Below are 19,940 nucleotides of genomic sequence, written 5' to 3'. Positions count from 1 at the left end.
AACATTTGTCGTTGCGGACTCCTGGCCTATATTTCCATGCGTATTTAACGTTTATCGTTCTTATAATATCAATTTTCAGCGTCCGATATATTATGATTTGTAGTGGTAGGTCTACTTCGTGGTTATATTTCAGTGCCACAGTTATGAATGTAATAAATGTCCTATTCTTTTAATCACCTCCTCGGTCTCATGTTTTACCCCGAATTTTTACTGAGAAGAATACATGAGTACAATCTGAAGAGCTATACGCAGTTTTCACATATCTACGTTCATGGCACTAAATATAAACCAAAACTGAGTGTATACAATCCCAGATACGTTCAAAGAATAATTAGATTTAATGCATTGCATCGAAAACACAAAGATATTGTAATAAGAAGGTCTATAAAATAGTTGGTTCTAGTTCTGTTAGATGGTTTGCATGAGCTGTTGTACAACACCACTGACAATGGTTTGGAATAAACCAACGAAACGTATCTCTCGACAATAAAGAAAGAAAAATGCAGAAAATTTATTGTCCTATCAGTTTAAGAAGTAACGCTGTACAAAAGCGAAGATTTTTTTCTGTGCGGTATAAATTGATATTTACCAATAAAACAAAGGTAAAGAGTTATTGTTCACCTAATCTGCGGCCTGATGTTTCATTTACTATGTAATGCAGGTTTCAGATAGGGCTAACTTGTCGGCATCATGAATACATTTATCTTCTAATTAATATGAGTTTTTCTTCGAAAACTACGATTTGTAAGGTGGAGCTATGGCTCACAGAGGCAGGTTTATTAGAATATACAATAGAGTTTAGACATTACCGAAGAATTCCGTAATTCGAAAGTTGTTTTATAAATAGGGACAAGCAGCATTTTATACTACTTTAGAATGTAGTGCTATTACTCTGCCACAGGATTTATTATTGCGACGAACTTTCTAAACCGGAATGGCATTATGTGCCGCACAGGGTACTATACTTCAAAATGTATGTATCTTCACCTTCGTGTAGCTTGATGAAAATTTACCAAGTTTTACTGTGAGATTGCGCCATGGTTCAAGACGGCGGTGAAGACTGCTCATGACTTCATCTTTAGGAGAACAGAAACTCCCAAGGAAATAATTGAGCTTGTTACAGAAAGTCGTGGCGTCGGTATTTAACGCTATGCGCACTACCCGTGAACGCTTTACTGCAGAACTGTGTACTTCAATTTCAAAATAATGAATCACTATTGCAATGCTAGCCGCGCGGAATTAGCCGAGCGGTCTTAGGCGCTGTAGTCATGGAGTCCTCCCTCGGGCATTGGTGTGTGTGTTTGCCCTTAATATAATTTAAGTAGTGTGATGACCTTAGCAGTTAAGTACCATGAGATATCAAACACATTCGAACATTTTATTTCAATGCTGGAAATTCATGTTTTATTGCTAAGGAGGTGATAACAATCCAGTGAAGAATGAAATCATTTTCACATAACTGATATACATCATGGCTTAAAGATATTTTATGTGAGTTGAGAATACACTTGTTCCATTTGCCGCAAGTAATCGTTGTCCTTCGTTCGTTCTCCCTGCGATAAACACAACAGCATCCTGCTTCGGCATTATTCTCTTTTGAGATGTTTTTTATGGGTGTAACCCGAGCTTCTTTCACCAAAATATCACTTTATCATCGACTATCACATCCTCTTCCATATCATGACCATGATTGCACCCTTTTTCGTCTATTTCATTGCATCCATGTTCGTCTCCAGCTTCAGCAGCACTTTTGTCTTCACAGTAATTTCCTGCGAGTCCTTTACCGATAATTTTTTCCCAGCTATTTTCAGCAAATTGGATTGATATAGGCCTAGTGTAAAGAATGTTACCCACCTCTTGCACTTGTACAATTTATAATTGTTAGGGCTATTATTTTTATTATTATTATTGGAACACTAGCATAGTTTATTATAGCTATAAAAACTTCATAAAAGTTGAAGTGTGGGAATAAATGCTTACAGTAACACAGTCCTGCGACACGTGGTGTTCAAACTTGCCGCCAGTGATAAATCATTTCAGATAGGTTTGAAGCTGCTACCGGATAGGTCACCTCTTACCAAAGATTAGATGGAATGTCGAAACAACAAACTGCTGCACTCTGTTAGAAACATTTACAAGACAAATGAATAACGACCATAATATTTCAGACAGCGTTCCAGATTAGTGACGTGGCGCGTATGTTGGCAGGCCTGCCGGCGTACGACCTGACGGGACTGGTGGGCGAGACGGTGACGCTGCCCTGCAAGGTGGACACGGACCGCTGCGGGGACCTGCACTCCATCAAGTGGTACCGTGGCTCCGCCCGCATCTTCGTCTTCAGCGACCGCGCCCGGATCTCCAGGCCCGAGGGCGAATACACCGAAAGGTAGGCACTAGCCGTATCTCAACTCTCATGCCTCTCACACCGTTCAAATGCCGAGACTAAGGCTGCGTTCACACTGCCGGCCGGGCCGAGCCGAGCCTGGCCGGGCCGCCGCCCGCTTCGATATCAAACACATGGTTTTGAATTGCGGTGTTCACACTGGCGGCCGGGCCGCGCCGACACGGCGTGAGCCTCCCGGAGCCGAGCCGACGACATTCCGAGTGTTTAATATTGCCGGCGCGAGCCGACCGCAGGCGCGAGCCTGTGGCGCAGCACTACAGCTTCTGCAGTACACGCATCACACGTCTCCCTTCTGCTTTCATCACAAGTGTGACTGCACACGTCTTTTAAGATGTTACCTCACATTTCACAATCAGTGAGGAAAAATTACGTTTATTATGATGATACATGCGAAATTACTTTTATTTCATTTATTTAATCTACCGTATTTACATGCATTTACAACAATAGCTTGCCAGCAATCGCGGCATTGCCACCACTGAATAGTTCGCATTTACTTGTAAACGGAGACAGGTATGAGTGTCACTGAGGGACGGAAATGTGTCCCTACCAGATGATAATGCATTGTAAGTAAAGTCATGCTGTGGCAGTTCCTTATCAGTGGAGATAGAACCACTGAGTCAAAGGGCATTATCTCAAAACTCTTCGCCTATCAAAATGTCTATCTTACAAGGTAATGAAAAGAATTCTGTGAGGTCATCAGTGGCTCCACATGATGAACCATCACCACTGCCAAGCGCTGCATCGTGAAGAAAAAAGAAGAAAAAAGTTGGAAAATTCTGAAGGAGTATTTCTGCGATTCTTCGTTGAAGGCACAGCAAGACATTACCCAAAATGACGAAGCTAATTACTTCCTAATGATTCTCAGGAGTCCCATAAACTTTCTTCCCCTCAGAGGTTAGCGTTTGTGAAATTTAAAATACAAAAGCATGACTACAATTAACTGGAGGTAGCGAATGCTGTACAAAGTTCTACTGCAAACCAAAAAGTGTGTACTAACGAATCTTACCTTATCGTTATACACAATTTTTCTTCTGCTGTTATACTTCTGCGAAAATTTGTGTTCTGTTTAGAAATTTTGTCTTGAATGTTCTGCAGCACATACTGAAATGTATTATGATTCATTCTGTAATTTGAATAAAATTTTTCAGGATAGTTTTTAAGTTCTTCATATAAAGAAAAAAACTCCCCTAAATGTCTGTCGCTATTCATAGGATGAATCCATAACCTCCTAGTTCTTCTGTACTTCAAAACTCGACGAGTTACTGCAGAGTCAAAACAATACCAATAAAAGAGTAAAGACATTGTTCTACACGACAGCACAGACTAGCTAAAGGTGAGCAACTGTTGACTGCAGCTGCGTTTTCTACTGACTTGCTTGTCAGCTGTCGAAGGGTGGAGATCTTTTTAAATTTATTTATTTGGCCTCCCGCCAGCCATTTAGCCAAAGAGTGGGAATTACCTTGACAGTGCAGCGCAGCCCGCCAAGGAAGAAAAAAAACAAACAATGAAGAACAATGAAACGCACATCTGTGCCGATCTACAGTAGTTTCATTAACCCTCCATTATTTTTTCTGTCAAAGTAGACAATGAGACAACAGAATTGCGCTTCAGTTATCTTTTAGTTCGAAATACGAAATGTACATCATACTAATTGTAGGATGTTGATGACAAATAATTATTTGTCTTTTGTGATGCAACGTGTGGCCAATTATAAAAGCATAGCAGATTAATTGTCCAGTAGCCGAGGGAAAAATTCTTATATATTTGGATTTATCTAGAGAATGAGACCATTAAAATAATAAGAGGGACCGGCACTAGGTCTGCGCTGATCACTAGTAATTAGTTTTTTTCTGTCCTGCATCATATGACTACACTAAACCAAGCTGTAACCGCGCGAACTCCGTGGCTTGCGGACGCGGCACTGACGCCACTGAATAGCTCGCATTACTTGAGACCAGAGACAGATATCAGTATCATTATCATTTCAAAAACTTTTTGGTACTTTTAGCTACATTTCATTCCCAACAATGTATGGTCTAAAACGGATCTAACAGTAAGCTAACCGCTACATAACTTTTTCACTACAAGATATGTAAATCAAGTGCACAACGTTGACAAATAGCATCATTTCACAAAGACTGTTAAGAAATATGGAAAGATAAATGATTCAATACGAAGCTAAGATGTTGTACTACCACGTGTGCAAAAATCAGATTCTTTAGCCGCATACTTTCTTCAAAATCGGTTGGGAAGCCTTACGAAACTAAGAAATCACGCGTAATGCTATCATTAATCGTGACAGATGGCCAGTTAATGCTATCATTAATCGTGACAGATGGCCAGACACTTACCCAAGTTCTGTCGGAAATAAGTGGAACATAATACGGGGTTTTTAGAATGAGATTTTCACTCTGCAGCGGAGTGTGCGCTGATATGAAACTTCCTAAACTGTGTGCCCGACCGAGACTCGAACTCGGGACCTTTGCCTTTCGCGTGCAAGTGCTCTACCATCTGAGCTACCGAAGCACGACCCACGCCCGGTACTCACAGCTTTACTTCTGCCAGTATCTCGTCTCCTACCTTCCAAACTTTGCAGAAGCTCTCCCGCGAAACTTGCAGAACTAGCACTCCTGAAAGAAGGGTATAGCGGAGACATGACTTAGCCACAGCCTGGGGGATGTTTCCAGAAACATCCCCCAGGCTGTGGCTAAGCCATGTCTCCGCTATATCCTTTCTTTCAGGATTGCTAGTTCTGCAAGGTTCGCCGGCCGCGGTGGTCTCGCGGTTCTAGGCGCGCAGTCCGGAACCGCGCGACTGCTACGGTCGCAAGTTCGAATCCTGCCTCGGGCATGGATGTGTGTGATGTCCTTAGGTTAGTTAGGTTTAAGTAGTTCTCAGTTCTAGGGGACTGATGACCACAGCTTTTAAGTCCCATAGTGCTCAGAGCCATTTGAACCATTTTTTTTTTCTACAAGGTTCGCGGGAGAGCTTCTGTAAAGTTTGGAAGGTAGGAGACGAGATACTGGCAGAAGTAAAGCTGTGAGTACCGGGCGTGGGTCGTGCTTCGGTAGCCCAGATGGTAGAGCACTTGCCCGCGAAATGCAAAGGTCCCGAGTTCGAGTCTCGGTCGGGCACACAGTTTTAATCTGCCAGGAAGTTTCATAATACGGGGTGTTTCAAAAAGGACTGTACAACTTCGAAAACTCATATAAATTAATTCATAGTACCTGCAGAGGTGATTGTAGTGTCAATTTGTAGGGAAACCACCAAGTTTTGTCTCGCGTAGTTCGCTAGTGCTGAATCACACCGTAAGGAGCGCTAGCTGCAATTGCGTTAAAGATGGCTTCACCGGAGCCGAGCGTGCTAGCTGTGTGGTCTGGTTTGAAGAATCGAAGTCGGCGACACAACAGTTCAGCGTAATTTCCTTACCAAGTACGCTAAGGACCCTCCTAGCAGGCCTACAGTTTATGAATGGCATAAATGTTTTGTAGAAACAGGATGCTCGGTAAGACATGGGGAATCATCAGGTCGTCCGAGCAAATCTGAGGAAGTCGTTGACCCAGTGAGACAACGTATTGTCAACAGCCCTACGAAATCGATCCGGCGTGCATCTTGCGAACTGCAAATCCCACATACGACTGTCGTGTGTTGAGAAACCGTTTGCCTTTGAAACCGTGCAGATTGACGACCGTACAAGCAATAAAATACACTGATAAAATTGCTCGCAAGAACTTCTGTGCGGATATATTAAATCGATTAGGTAAGGATGAACATTTCCTGGGCAAAATTGTCTTTTCTGACGAGTCGGCTTTTTACGTAAGTGGCAAGATTAACAAACACAACTGTAGGTCTTGGGACAGTGAAATCCACATCAAACATTGCAACATGTTCGTGATGAGTCTAAACTGAGCGTATTTTGGCAGTGAGGAAGAACAAAGTGTACGGACCCTTTTTTCCGTGAGAGAACCATGAACGGTGTAGTGTACCTGGGAATGTTACAACGATTTTTGATTTTCATCAAGGATATTGTGTTTGTACCTCTTGTGCCGGCTTGTCTGCCTGAACTTAGAGCAATAATTTACGCCGCCACTGAACAAGTTACACCTGCAATGATACAGCGAGTTTGAGAAGAAATTGACTTCCGATGGGATATGTGCAGGATAACCAACTGTAGCCACATACAGCATCTTTAATTTAAGGTAAAAAAAAAAAAACCCTTGCTTCCCTACATAACAACACTAAACACAGCTCTTAATTCAATAAACCTATATGAATTTTTAGAGATATAAAGTCCTTCTTGAAACACCCTGTATAGACTAGAATGAAACCTGCTCCTATCACAGTGCAAGAAAAGGCGAAATGCGATTATGACCAGGGGCTGGCATTTAAATCAAAACGTCTTTGACACTCGTGCTTTTTTGGTTCAAATGGCTCTGAGCTCTATGGGACTTAACTGCTATGGTCATCAGTCTCCTAGAACTTAGAACTACTTAAACCTAACTAACCTAAGGACGTCACACACATCCATGCCCGACCCAGGATTCGAACCTGCGACCGTAGTGGTCGCGCGGTTCCAGACTGTAATGCCTAGAACCGCTCGGCCATTCCAGCCGGCTGTGCTTTTTTGCTCTAAGTATCAGTGTCATTTAGTGAAATTCATCAACCTGCAGAAATCTTGGCCTCCCCCTCCCCCCCCCCCCCCCCGGAAAATCTTTTTTAGCAGTTTACCCATATGACATTACGTATTATTTACTATGGCTGGCAAATCTTCTGGATTTTGCAGCTAAGAAAGCTCACTACCCTGATGAAGTATGGTTAATACGTAAGAAAGCGTGAATATGCCGAGATGTTTTGATTTAAGTTTCTTTGAAGCTACTAAGTATGTCGAAAAGCTGGTTCCCTTCTTTTACATTCTTAAGTATGCTCTGGACATATTCGCCTTTTTGAGCTACGATAGGAGCATTCTTCATTTTGATTCCCGACTTTTACTCTACCATAATTTTGGCATTAGATCGTCAGAACTTGGCAACCGATGCAGATTTTTGTTGACTCTGGCTACCACTGATCCGGTACAGGTATTTTTCATCGACTTTCGAACTTTGTTGCTTGTATCGTGACAACGGAGAATGCTTTCACAAAAAAAACATAATGGCCATTAATTACACGTACTAGTCTGCCTTCTTACAAAATTTGAACCGATTCCAGTAAGTTTGAAAAATATAAGTTCACTTTAAACCGTTTCCGCAGGTTCAGTTCATGTAAGAACTAATTTACGTGCTGCATTATCTTGGTTTTAAACCATCGTATCTCGGCAACGGATAGAGATAATTGGATGAAAAATTTCGTTTTGATTTTATCCATGTGTCTACCTTCGTGCAATGTTTGAACCGATGCGTACAAGTTTATAGTATAGGAGCGGAATGCTTCAAAAACCTCCCAGAGAAACATGTATTTTGCACGTAAAATTCAAGCGAAGCAAATTTTATAATGATGGTTAAAACTTATCTTAGACCAAGATTCGATACACCCATGGACTAAATTTGAGCCATCGGTTTCGTTCCAGCCTGGGGTTTTTTAAGGATGATTATTTTTAATCATTTTTAATCATAATTTAAATCTGAAAGAGCGGGACATGTTTTGCTCGTAAAATCTGCACACTGCACACGAAAATGGTGTCATTAACTGAGCATTAATTTCAGCCGAATTAAAATCGTTTGCAACAGGAATGAATTGAGTCGCACAATTTGCCTAGGTGCCTTTCCGGTTCGTAGTTCAAACTTGCTTAATATGCTATAACATACCTGCTACAGCAAGGCAGATATTCGAATGGTTAAACAAATGGCCGTTGGTCCGGGGTAAACCGAAAAATTTTGCACCCCATGTTCTTCGCTCAAACAGGAACCGATCACTAAGACACTCCCCTCCCCCCCCCCCCCCCCCTTCGCAATCCCAACCGCGATTCTGCATGCGTTCTTTTCATACATATTTGTTACAGCGCTTCCATGCTAACGATTATGTAGCTGATAACAGGGCTCTCAGTAACATCAGCACGTGGCTTTCAAAGAACGGGTTAAAGTCATTCTCACAAGGGACGTGTTTAGATTGTTAAGCACCGCAGATGTGGTTTACATCGTGATTGGTCCACACTTTGAATCGAGCTGGTTTATGACGTGGAATGTCATCCTCGCCATGATTTGCGACTGCAGCGCTCTCCGGCAACAGTTTTCGGCTGTATCGTACTCGGAGATCAGATAGTTTGTGTATAGACGTGGACAGGCGTAAAATTCCTACGGTAACTCTATTAAACGGCACAGGCGTAAAATTCCTACGGTAACTCTGTTAAATGGCACATTTCCTCCCTTGCCCGTATGCTAGTTATGTTATTCTGCCTGTAGTTTACGTAAATAAAAACGTAAATACCCATCAACATGAGATTTTGAACAAATATCTTAAAGTTTGAACATTTTATGCAAGTATTTTCATTATTGTTCGTCATTAGAAATTCCAGTTATCTTAATCCTATTTAAACCAGTAATCAACTTCCTGCTTTCCACACATACTCAGGGGTTACAATATCCATAAACAAATCTTTGAACTTACTAGAATATGGAAGTGAATTCATAGACTGAACGGCAACCAAATGATCTTAATGCTCACTGACAATAGTTCCAACGATATGCTTCATCCATCTACAGCAATCCACATAAATACAAGATACTGTCAGCTCTTACACCCGAAACAGCATAGTGCCAATGAATGGAAATAAGGTAAATAGCTCCATCTGAAGTCACATGACTCCACAGTGCCCGCGTGGGGCTTTATAATAGCGTGATTAGTAAACAACCTTACACAAGTGAACATCAACTAATTAGTGACAACTTTAACATAACACACTCAAGCAATCATTTAGCTTCTAAATCAAGGCACAATCCACTGACGAGAAGACGTTAACCACAAGGATGAACAAAGTGTCACGTAAATTAATGTTCAATCTAGACTATGAGCATATAGTATTGGTGAATCACAGTACATTTCACCAACTTTCGATTAACGTAGTCCCTTGAGACCCCTCTACTTTTAGTCACCGTAACGTCTTCCGTGCGCAAAGCTAACCGTTCTTACCAGCGTAGCTCCGTCAAGCAAACACTGGCTCACTCTCTGTGCCGCACACACACACACACACACACACACACACACACACACACACACACACACACACGTGCAAGCGTGCCCAGTTTCCTTCCGTCTCCGTGCGTCTTTTCTTTCTCCTCACAGCCATAAATGTTCCCTCTTCCAAAGTCCGCCCATTGAACAGATAGTCCTCTTTTCCCCTCAGAGACGTTTCACATACATAATAAGCAGGACAGCCTGGCCAACCCAGAACGGCTAGCGTGGCTCTAAATCATCGTGTCGTAGATGGCACAAAGTGCAGAGCAGCGGAACTGCAACGAAACGCAGTTCATTTTGTTTCTGACACAGAATCCTGGTAAAAGTGAAATTTTATTATTACAAGGTGTTCAAATGTCAGGGTAATCAATCATTTCAAAAACCTATGTCTATACCTTCACAAAGAACATTTTCAGCCTGAAAAAGAGCACCGGCCGCTGTGGGCGAGCGGGTATAGGCGCTTCAGTCCGGAACCGCGCTGCTGCCTCGGGCATGGATGTATGCGATGTCCTTAGGTTAGTTGGTTCAAGTATTTCTAAGTCTAGGGGACTGATGAGCTCAGATGTTAATACGTATAGCCGGAAAAAGTGCAGTGAGACTGGTCCGCTTTGCCAGTTCACCGACTTCGTGTAGGTCGTTGGAGTATCCTATCTTAATATCCATCCACATAAGTTAGGACGAGTCTCACGATCGTTTCCATGCAGCTGTTGATAGAGAGAGATGTGATAGGGATGGGACCTACGTTGAAGAGCCAAAGAAACTGGTACATCTGCCTAATATCGTCTAGGGTCCCGCGAGCATGCAGAAGTGCCGCAACACGACGTGGCCTGGACTCGACTAATGTCTGAAGTAGTGCTGGAGGGAATTGACACCTTGAATCCTCCAGGCTGTCCGTAATCCCGTAAGAGTACGAGGGGGGTGGAGATCTCTCCTAAACAGCACATTGCTCAATAATATTCATGTCTGGGAGCCTGGGTGGCCAGCGGAACTGTTAAAATTCAGAAGAATGTTCCTGGAGCCACTGTGTAGCAATTCTGCGGGGTGTCGCATTGTTCTGCTGGAATTGTCCAAGCCCGTCGGAATGCACAATAGATATGAATGGATGCAGGTGACCAGACAGAATGCTTACGTACGTGTCACCTGTCAGAGTCGTATCTAGACGAATCATGGGTTCCATATCACTCCAACTGCACACATCCTACACATTTACAGAGCCTCCACTAGCTTGAACAATCCCTTGCTGAGATCCAGGGTCCATGGATTCAGGAGGTTGTCTCCATACGCGTACGCGTCCATCGCTCTATACAATTTGAAACGAGACTCGTCCGACCAGGCAACATGTTTCCAGTCATCAATAGTCCAGAGACCGTGTTGACTGGCCCAGGCGAGGTGTAAAGCTTTGTGTCGTGCAGTCATCAGGGGTACAGGAGTGGGCCTTCTTCTCTGAAAGCCCATATCGATTACGTTACGTTGAATGATTCGCACTTGTTGATGGCCTGGCATTGAAATCTGCAGCAGTTTGCGCAAGGGTTGCACTTCTGCCACGTTGAACGTTTCTCTTCAGTCGTTGTTAGTCCCGTTCTTGACGGCCTTTTTCCGGCCGCAGCGATGTCAGAGATTTTATGTTTTACCGGATTCCTAATATTCAGGGTACACTCGTGGAATTGTCGCACGGGAAAATCCCTACTTCATCGGTACCTCGGATATGCTGTGTCCCGTCTCTCGTGAGCCGATTATAACATCACGTTCAAGCTCACTTAAATCGTAATTACCTGCCACTGTAGCAGCAGTAACCGATCTAACAACTGCGCCAGACACTTGTCTTATATAGGTGTTACCGACCGCAGCGCCGTATTCTACCTGTTTACGTATCTCTGTATTTGAATACGCATGCCTATACCAGTTTCTTTGGAGCTTCAGTGTATGTTGGTGGAGAATATGTAAGAGCCTTGCTTGACCCATGCCACATTGTCTAGATGTTAAACTATCGCTTTCACTTAACTGGTTGAAGAGAATGACAAAAAGTTGTCGAGTTGGTTGACGTATATTGGGATTAACAAACACCACTGACTTCTAATTTACTCTACTTTTTAGTCTGGTACTATCAGTAGGCCTTGTTCCATTAAAAAGTGTATATTTGCACAAAAAATACTCTTTCTACGTCTTATTACAATCTGTTCATTGGTTATAAATACGAGCTTCTGACTATCAATGTACTCTATGAAAGCTGCACATGGGTAGCAACTTTCCATTTCCGCAATATTTGCCTGCCTGTTTTAGGTGATTCACCCTGTATATTCAAAAAGACTCTGTGGTGGCCTTTTGCATCAGGTCGTGTCTTGTTGCCTGTTCTGGAAACAGACGATCCCATTACCAAGGGACAGTAACATGATGATGGTAGAGACTTGGATTCTGTTAAATATCTAACGGAGCGTAGAGTTACGTTTTATTCGCGATGCCAGCGCAGTGCTTAAGGGTAGAGATCACTTAGGCTATCCTCCTAGCGGCAATGCAGCATTTACGTTCTGCTCTGTATGAAAAAATATTTAGTAGTATTATTGTCGCATACACGTCAAAGTATGGTTAGCACGATTGTAGTTAATTCTGTTGCTGTTAGAAATTAGGCACGTAAATTAGTGATAAAGTCTTTGAGGCTGATAATAGCGCCTATCTTGTATTGGTTCGCACCCTTTACTGTATTTGTAGGCGAATTTCCTCTGATGCACTGCATGTTTCGGGCAGTTCTCGCTATTCAGAAATTTAACGGTTCCATGAGACAACCTTCAAGTAATTCACATTCTAATCGTTATTATACTGTTTTGAGTGCTTGTCTGTGCAGCTCTTCCTTCTAAGCTTTCTTACTATTCTGTTGTTATTATTACGGCAATTTTATGAGAAACTTACTTGTTATTTCCCTATAAATGTAAACGTTCTGATGCTAATGACCATGCTGTCTGGTGTCTTATACAAAACAACAGAAATATTTAAACCTACAATTACTTTTATTTTCCAAAATAAAAAAACTGAATATATCTAGCGTATGTATCTTTCCGCGTCTGATAAAAGTCTACGTTTATGTGCTCTATCCATAATTTATTTGTGAAGGAACCAACAGGTCGGGAGCTGACTTCTACAAGCAGCTGCCTAGCAAGGATGTCAATTAGTTGTAGGGGAGACGGTTCCTTGTAAGTAAAACGCCGGCTGTCATGTTTTCTCGACAGGTGCCAAGGGCGTTCTGTTGCGCGACGGACGTAGGTGGCCTGAGGAAACCCTCAGGTAATCCAATAAGCGACTGACAGCGCCAAGAAGCCTGGAGCGTGGAACAGTTCCCTATAACAGCGGGAAAATGTGAAACAAACAGACGGAGGCTTAAAATGCACATTTATTAACCAACGAAGGACGGCACCGGCAGCAAAAGAAACGGACGTAACGTAGCTGGTCTGAAAAGCAAATCTTTCTTGGAGAGAAATTAATTCATCCCAATGAAACAGCGCAATGAAACAGGGATCACCGTGAGAAAAACGACCAGCATTTCATTTTTTTGCCACGTACGATTCATTGTATATAATAGATGTTGGCCCACAAATAAGTTCCAGTTTCAAGATCTGCAAACGTTGTTCGACACGGTAACACACTGTCGTCTAGCAATCAAGACACAGTCATATTGAATGTCTTCTCAAGTGTGTAACAAGTATAATACTTGATTAAATCAAGTACATTATACAAGATTGCGAATGTTCAACTGAATCGATTGAAATATGCGATGTACTGAAAGAAAGCGTAATTAGACCATTGTTGTTTCCGATATACATAGACTGTCACAAACGGTCAGCAACACCTTGGGATTATTTTACTGCCGACGCATTTTTCTGTTGTAAGGAATTGTGCCATAATCGTCGTAAGAAAATGCGGGACGAATGAGCCTTTCCACTTGGTCACCGAATGCCTTTTTCCCAAATATTTGCCACCTTTTTTGCTGTCTCAGGTAAACTAGGACGTTCATTATGTTTGTGGCCGACGAAAAAAAAGAAGAGAATCGATAAAAGAAAATAAAGGAGAAGAGAGAAAGTAAAGAAGAAAAAGAATGGATTAAAGAACACTAAAATAGGAAGGGGCGGAGATTTCTGAATGGAAATAGTGAGAAGACTGGTCTTTGTGGAGCAACAGTTCTGTAATACCTACCTCTCCCTGGTAAGGAGATTCCTGTGTCATAATTCGGGCTACTTGATGGAGCCGGTCTTGTTATGCCAAGTGAATCAACTCAAACGACAGTGTAAAAAATATATTTCTTCTTCCTGTAGGACCACGTTTAGCCATCTCATGTCTGCATTACCTTCTTCTTCTCCCAGAACCTCTTCGTTCTTTCCATAATTATCACCCGCTCTTCTTCAGATAGCTTCACTATCCTCCTCTCTTGTCTGCTCCATTGGTAATCGTGCTCTTTTCTTGTATCCCTCTCTATCGTTGACCTCCAGTTCTGGAGTACAACAACCCTTTTCGTTCTTGGCATTCCTCTTGGCCTCCACGTTCCTTATCACCAAACATCTGTTTCAAGAATTGAAAATATTCCGTTGTCGTTTCTTTTAAATTCACTTTCAAGTCAGCTGTGACTGTGGGACTATCAAACAGTGTCCTCTTCTACCATGGCTCAAAAGTAATCTTATGCATACAGAAAGAGGAAATGACCAGTGGTATTTCCGGAAATATCAAGGTCATCTGCGTCCTAATACAAGGTAAACCATATTCTAACATCAGCATCGTCAAATGTGGCTACGCAGTATGAGATGAGGTGCGCAGATTCCTTATTTAATTGTACGCTTCGTAAATGTCTTGAGGAGTACAGATGTACACTATCTGACCAACATATTTGGTCACTCACGCGTAAGACGGAATTATGTATTACATGTCGCGATAAGTCGATCCGCTAGTTTCAGAAGAGGCGGAAAGTACTGTTTCGCCAGTAGAGAGACAGTAAAAGTGGAATGGGTTGTAGAGGAAAGCTAAGAGACGTCAAACCTAGAGTAGACACTGGATTTCACCTGGGTAACAAATCGATTATTTCAACCCTTCTAAAGCTGCCCAAGTCAATTGTTTGTGATGTGATTTTGATGTCGAAACGCGAAGGCACAACCACAGCTACACCAACAGATAAATTCCACTTTTTAGAGTTCCAAACGTTGTTCGACACGATATCGCACTGTCATCTAGCAATCAAGACACAGTCGTACTGAATGTCTTCTCATATGCATAACAAGTTCAGCACTTTGACGGTGAAATCAAGTACATCATACAAGATTGCGAATGTTTGACACAATCAATCGAAACATCCGATGTACGGAAGGAAGCGTGATTAGACTGTTGTTGTTTCCGATATACACTACGTGATCAAAAGTATCCGGACACCCCCAAAAACATTCGTTTTCATATTAGGTGCATTGTGCTACCACCTACTGCCAGGTACTCCATATCAGCGACCTCAGTAGTCATTAGACATCGTGAGAGAGCGGAATGGGGCGCTCCGCGGAACTCACGGACTTCGAACTTGGTCAGACGGTTGGGTGTCACTTGTGTCATACGTCTGTACGCAAGATTTGCACACTCCTAAACATCCATAGGTCCGCTGTTTCCGATGTGATAGTGACGTGGAAACGTGAAGGGACACGTACAGCACAAAAGCGCACAGGCCGACCTCGTCTGTTGACTGACAGAGACCGCCGACAGTTGAAGAGGGTCGCAATGTGTAATAGGCAGACATCTATCCAGACCATCACACAGGAATTCCAAACTGCATCAGGATCCACTTCAAGTACTGTGACAGTTGGGCGGAATGTGAGAAAACTTGGATTTCATGGTCAAGCGGCTGCTGATGAGCCACATGTCACGCCGGTAAATGCCAAACGTCGCCTCGCTTGGTGTAAGGAGTGTAAACATTGGAAGATTGAACAGTGGAAAAACATTGTGTGGAGTGACGAATCACGGTACACAATGTGGCGATCCGATGGCAAGGTGTGGGTAAGGCGAATTCCCGGTGAACGTCATCTGCCAGCATGTGTAGTGCCAACAGTAAAATTCGAGGTGGTGGTGTTATGGTGTGGTCATGTTTTTCATGGAGGGGGCTTGCACCCCTTGATGATATCCGTGGCACTATCACAGCACAAGCCTAGAATACCTTTGGGATGTTTTTGAACGCCGATTTCGTGCCAGGCCTCACCGACCGACAGCGATACCTCTCCTCAGTGCAGCACTCCGTGAAGAATAGGCTGCCATTCCCCAAGAAACCTTCCAGCACCTGATTGAACGTATGTCCTGCGAGAGGGGAAGGTGTCATCAAGGCTAAGTGTGGGGCAACACCGTACTGAATTCCAGCATTACCGATGGAGGACACCGAGAACTTGTAAGTCATTTTCTGCCATGTGTCGGGATACTTTTGATCACATAGTGTACATAGACTGCCATAAACGATCAGCAACACCCTGGGATTATTTTACTGACGATGCATTTTTCTGTTTTGCGGAGATGTGTAAATTGGAAATAGTGAGAAGACTGTTCTTTGTCGAGCAACCTCGAGGCTGCTTGTAAAAAATTGTATGAAATCAGCGGAAGGAATCAGTCGTGAGTTGCTGTGACCGTCAGTTGGGAGTTGAAACGAATGGGGTACAATGATCGAGGAGCTCGTCATAATCCACGCATTTCTCAAGTAAGTGCGAAGCGGCGCTTTGGGATGAAGTTAAGAGCGACGCCACTGGTCAGTGAATTATTGGAAACGAGCGGTTTGGAGTGATGGATCACGCAATACCTTGTGGCAGTCTTACGCAGCGGTACCTGCCAACAGTGAAGTGAACTTATTGCGGTGAAGAAAGCGCTAAACGTGAAAAGTTATGAACACATTTTACAATACTGCGTACAACAGAGGATGACTGTATCAACATGACAATGAACCTTGTAATAAAGCAGCATATGTGAATCAATGGTTTGAGGACAATAACATTCACGAAATGGAGTGGTCTACACGGAGTCCTGGCCTGAACTCATTTGAACACCATTGGGATGAGTTAGAGCGTCTGCTTGACTCCAGACCCCATCGTTCAACGTCACTACCTCCTCTGGTTTCGGCTCCCGAGGAACAGTGGTCTGTCATTCCCCAACAGACATTCAGGCACTTCATCGAAAGTGTTGCCAGCGGAGTCATACAGGCGAGGGGACGGCACAGCCCAATTAATGTCCATTAATAAGTGTGTATAGACTTTTCACCAGATAGCGTAGGTGTAGTTACACCATAATGTCACCCCTAGGAGTGGTCGTGACAACTCAGCCCGACACTGCGTCAGATCGGAATCGGCTTGTCGAGGAACAAGCTGTTTCGGGCAGCGACCAGGCACTGACACTTCAAACTGGGCCGGTTAACAGCTGCAGAGAGGCAGGGCAGCTATAATCGCGATGGGGCCGCATGAAACAGTAATTTGACTGCGGTGGGAGCCGTCGCCACGCCGGGCCGTGTAATTGAAAGTGGGCAGGGCGCGCCCGCGCGTCGATACCTGTGCTAGCTGCCGGCTGGCACGCCCCCGCAGATACCATCTGCAGCTAATGCCCGCGATTACGGATTCACGGCGCCGGCGATTAGCGGCGGCAGCGCAGCGGTGAGCGCGCAAAAACGCGCCCGCCTCACACCGATTGATCGGATGCCATGCAGCCTCTGCTGAGAGCTCGGTCCGCTACACATTTCGAACATGTCGTGCCAGCCCATCACAGCACGTGCTTTGCAACGTGTAGAAGATAGCGTAGATTTCGTATTAAACATTGATCGCGAGAATTTTTTTACTTAACTAGTGAACCTGGCAATTCTAAATATGTATGGGAACTACACACACATCTAAGTTGCTTTCAGCCCCTCTCTGCCCATGTTATCATACCCTCTCTTTCTCTGTACATCTCCTCCCCCTCTACCGAGCGAGGTGGCGCACTGTTTAGCGCACTGGACTCGCATTCGGGAGGACGACGGTTAAAACACGCGTCTGGCCATCCTGATCCAGGTTTTCCTTGATTTCCCTAAATCGCTTCAGGCAAATACCTGGATGGTTCCTTTGAAAGGGGCACGGCCGACTCCTTCCACATCTTTCCCTAATCCGATAGGACCGATGACCTCGTTGTTTGGGCCCCTCCCCCGCCCCCCCTCCCTCCCTAAATGAACCAACCAACCAACCAGCCGGCCACTCTGGATGAGCGGTTCTAGGCGCTTCAGTCTGGAACCGTGCGACCGCTACTGTCGCAGGTTCGAATCCTGCCTAGGGCATGGATGTGTGTGATGTCCTTAGGTTAGTTAGGTTTAGGTAGTTCTAAGTCCTAGGGGACTGATGACCTCAGATGTTAAGTCCCATAGTGCTCAGAGCCATTTGAACCATTTTGAACCAACCTCCCACTCTCTATGTCCATCTTAGCCTGTGTGTTGAGTATAGTGTAAAAATTTGAAGTAAATTCGCCAAGAGCTTTTCGACATTTATGTTAGCCGCACTTCCCTGTTATATATTGCATACATATGTAAATGTTATTTATATTACAAAAATGTATAGCCCATGTCCGTCTGAACGTTCATTAGAGTGTCGTGTAAAAATCTGTAGTAAATCTGCCGGAATTTTTTGAACAGATCTCGTTTTTATAACGGTCAATGTTATGAGAATATGTAGCAGCAGAACTGTCAAACTGAAGGCAATTTTTTTTATTTTCCTTTTCACACCGAAAGTACCATTGCCCCATATCCACAATTACGAACACAGCAAAAAATATCAACCACATCGGTTGAGCACTTCTCAGGTGGTGATCTTTCGCAGTTGATTTTAATTTCCGTCTTTTCCGGTGGATTTTCAGGACGACGTCTGATGACAACATTTATTTTCCCTTGATCTGAAGTGCCCTTTGTAGACGATTTTCTCGAATCGCCTGATCCACTCGCTGAAAAAGGTCATCGTCAGACACTCGCTTTCTTCCGTGACTGCTTGCATCATGAACGTCTGTACGTCCAAAGTTCCTCCACCACAGCCATACACTCTCACGCATGTCAGTTATTTGGGCTGCATGAAATCAGACGGGTCCTCTCAGCACGAAGAAATCAAATGATAGCACACACTTAACATTTGGCGGGAGAATGTTGTTCTAGGCCTCTTTACATGCTCACTTTGTCGCTCAGAGAAGCAAAGTGCGACGTAATCGTCAGGCATAATAGAGGCACTGGGCAACACGTCTGTACCAAGCTTCATCGCATTTTCGCTGTGGTTTTAATTTCGCGAGCGATCGGACCGTGAAAAAAAAGATATCGCCCCCGTGGCAGTAGTATTTACATGAGTGCGACAATAGGAAGCAGCTAAATATCGTCGTAAGGTAACGTATATGTGTCAGAAAAATATTTTTAAAACGTAAAATTTTCTGCCAAAACTGGCAGCGTCGTAAAATAAATGGTAAACGGCGTTTCACTCTGCCCATTACAAGCTTCTAGGTGTTGTAGACGGATGAGACTTATTAGATACAGTTTTGAAGAGGAACCCATGCCCGGAAATGTACCGTTTGGACGTAAAATAAGTTTGAAGGTGGGATCATTTAGCATTGTCCCGCTTCACGGTACGCACGCGGCGGAGACCGTCGAGTTGTCTTCTTCGTGACGAAGGACGTTCTCATCAGATTCGAGAAGAGAGTGGCGCTTCGTTGCACACCACAGTCTGCGGTCGTGCCAGTTTCTCGCAGTCGTTTTTCTGTGTGATGTCATGATCACTGCTACGACTCCCCTCTTTGACAATCTTTTTTTCAAACAGTGCTTTTGTGGACGTTGGTTTCATTTCAAAACCTTATTTACGAAGTCCCCTGCTTACGAAGCCCCCTTGGCTTCATCGAGAAGCCTGTAGTGAGAGCTGTGGAGCACGTTCTATAGCGTCATGGAAGTGAATGACCAACATTAACGCCTGACTCACATGCGGACGTCCTGTGCTTGGAGGTACATCACAGACGAATGAGAAGGCTTGGCTGCTGGGTGTCGCTCGCTGCAGACACAGTTTACAACCCACATATACGTCTATACCCCGCAATCCATGTCACGGTGTGTGGCGGAGGGTATTTGGTGCACCACTCTCGCTGACTGTAGCTTTACGGCTGTTACGGCTGTACCTCCACCACACTGTATTTCGGACGTATGTGGTCGTTTGTAAGATTTTGCTTGATTCGGCGTTTCCTTAACTTACCTTACGTTATTATCAGGATACTTTCCAGCACCCTGTATACACATGTTCTGAAACCGTTTTTATCTGATGGACAATAAAAAAAACAACTTTGAGCAAAAGTTTTTCACATACATTAAAATAAGAAAGAATAAAGAAAATGGTGT

At 43.7% G+C, this 19,940-nt stretch overlaps 1 protein-coding gene across 1 annotated transcript in view; it reads left to right on the top strand.

The window, feature by feature from the left end:
* Positions 1–2,198: 2,198 nt before the first annotated feature.
* The window catches only part of LOC124616598 (hemicentin-1), a 1,150,083-nt gene continuing 1,132,341 nt past the window's right edge, over positions 2,199–19,940 (top strand). Inside the window, exon 1 of the mRNA XM_047144918.1 lies at positions 2,199–2,386. Coding sequence (XP_047000874.1) covers positions 2,199–2,386 — 188 coding nt within the window. The remainder of the gene's footprint in view (positions 2,387–19,940) is intronic.

This window comes from Schistocerca americana, chromosome 5 (assembly GCF_021461395.2).
Source record: "Schistocerca americana isolate TAMUIC-IGC-003095 chromosome 5, iqSchAmer2.1, whole genome shotgun sequence".
Lineage (NCBI taxonomy): Eukaryota > Metazoa > Arthropoda > Insecta > Orthoptera > Acrididae > Schistocerca > Schistocerca americana.
This window is presented reverse-complemented; position numbering and strand designations above follow the sequence as displayed.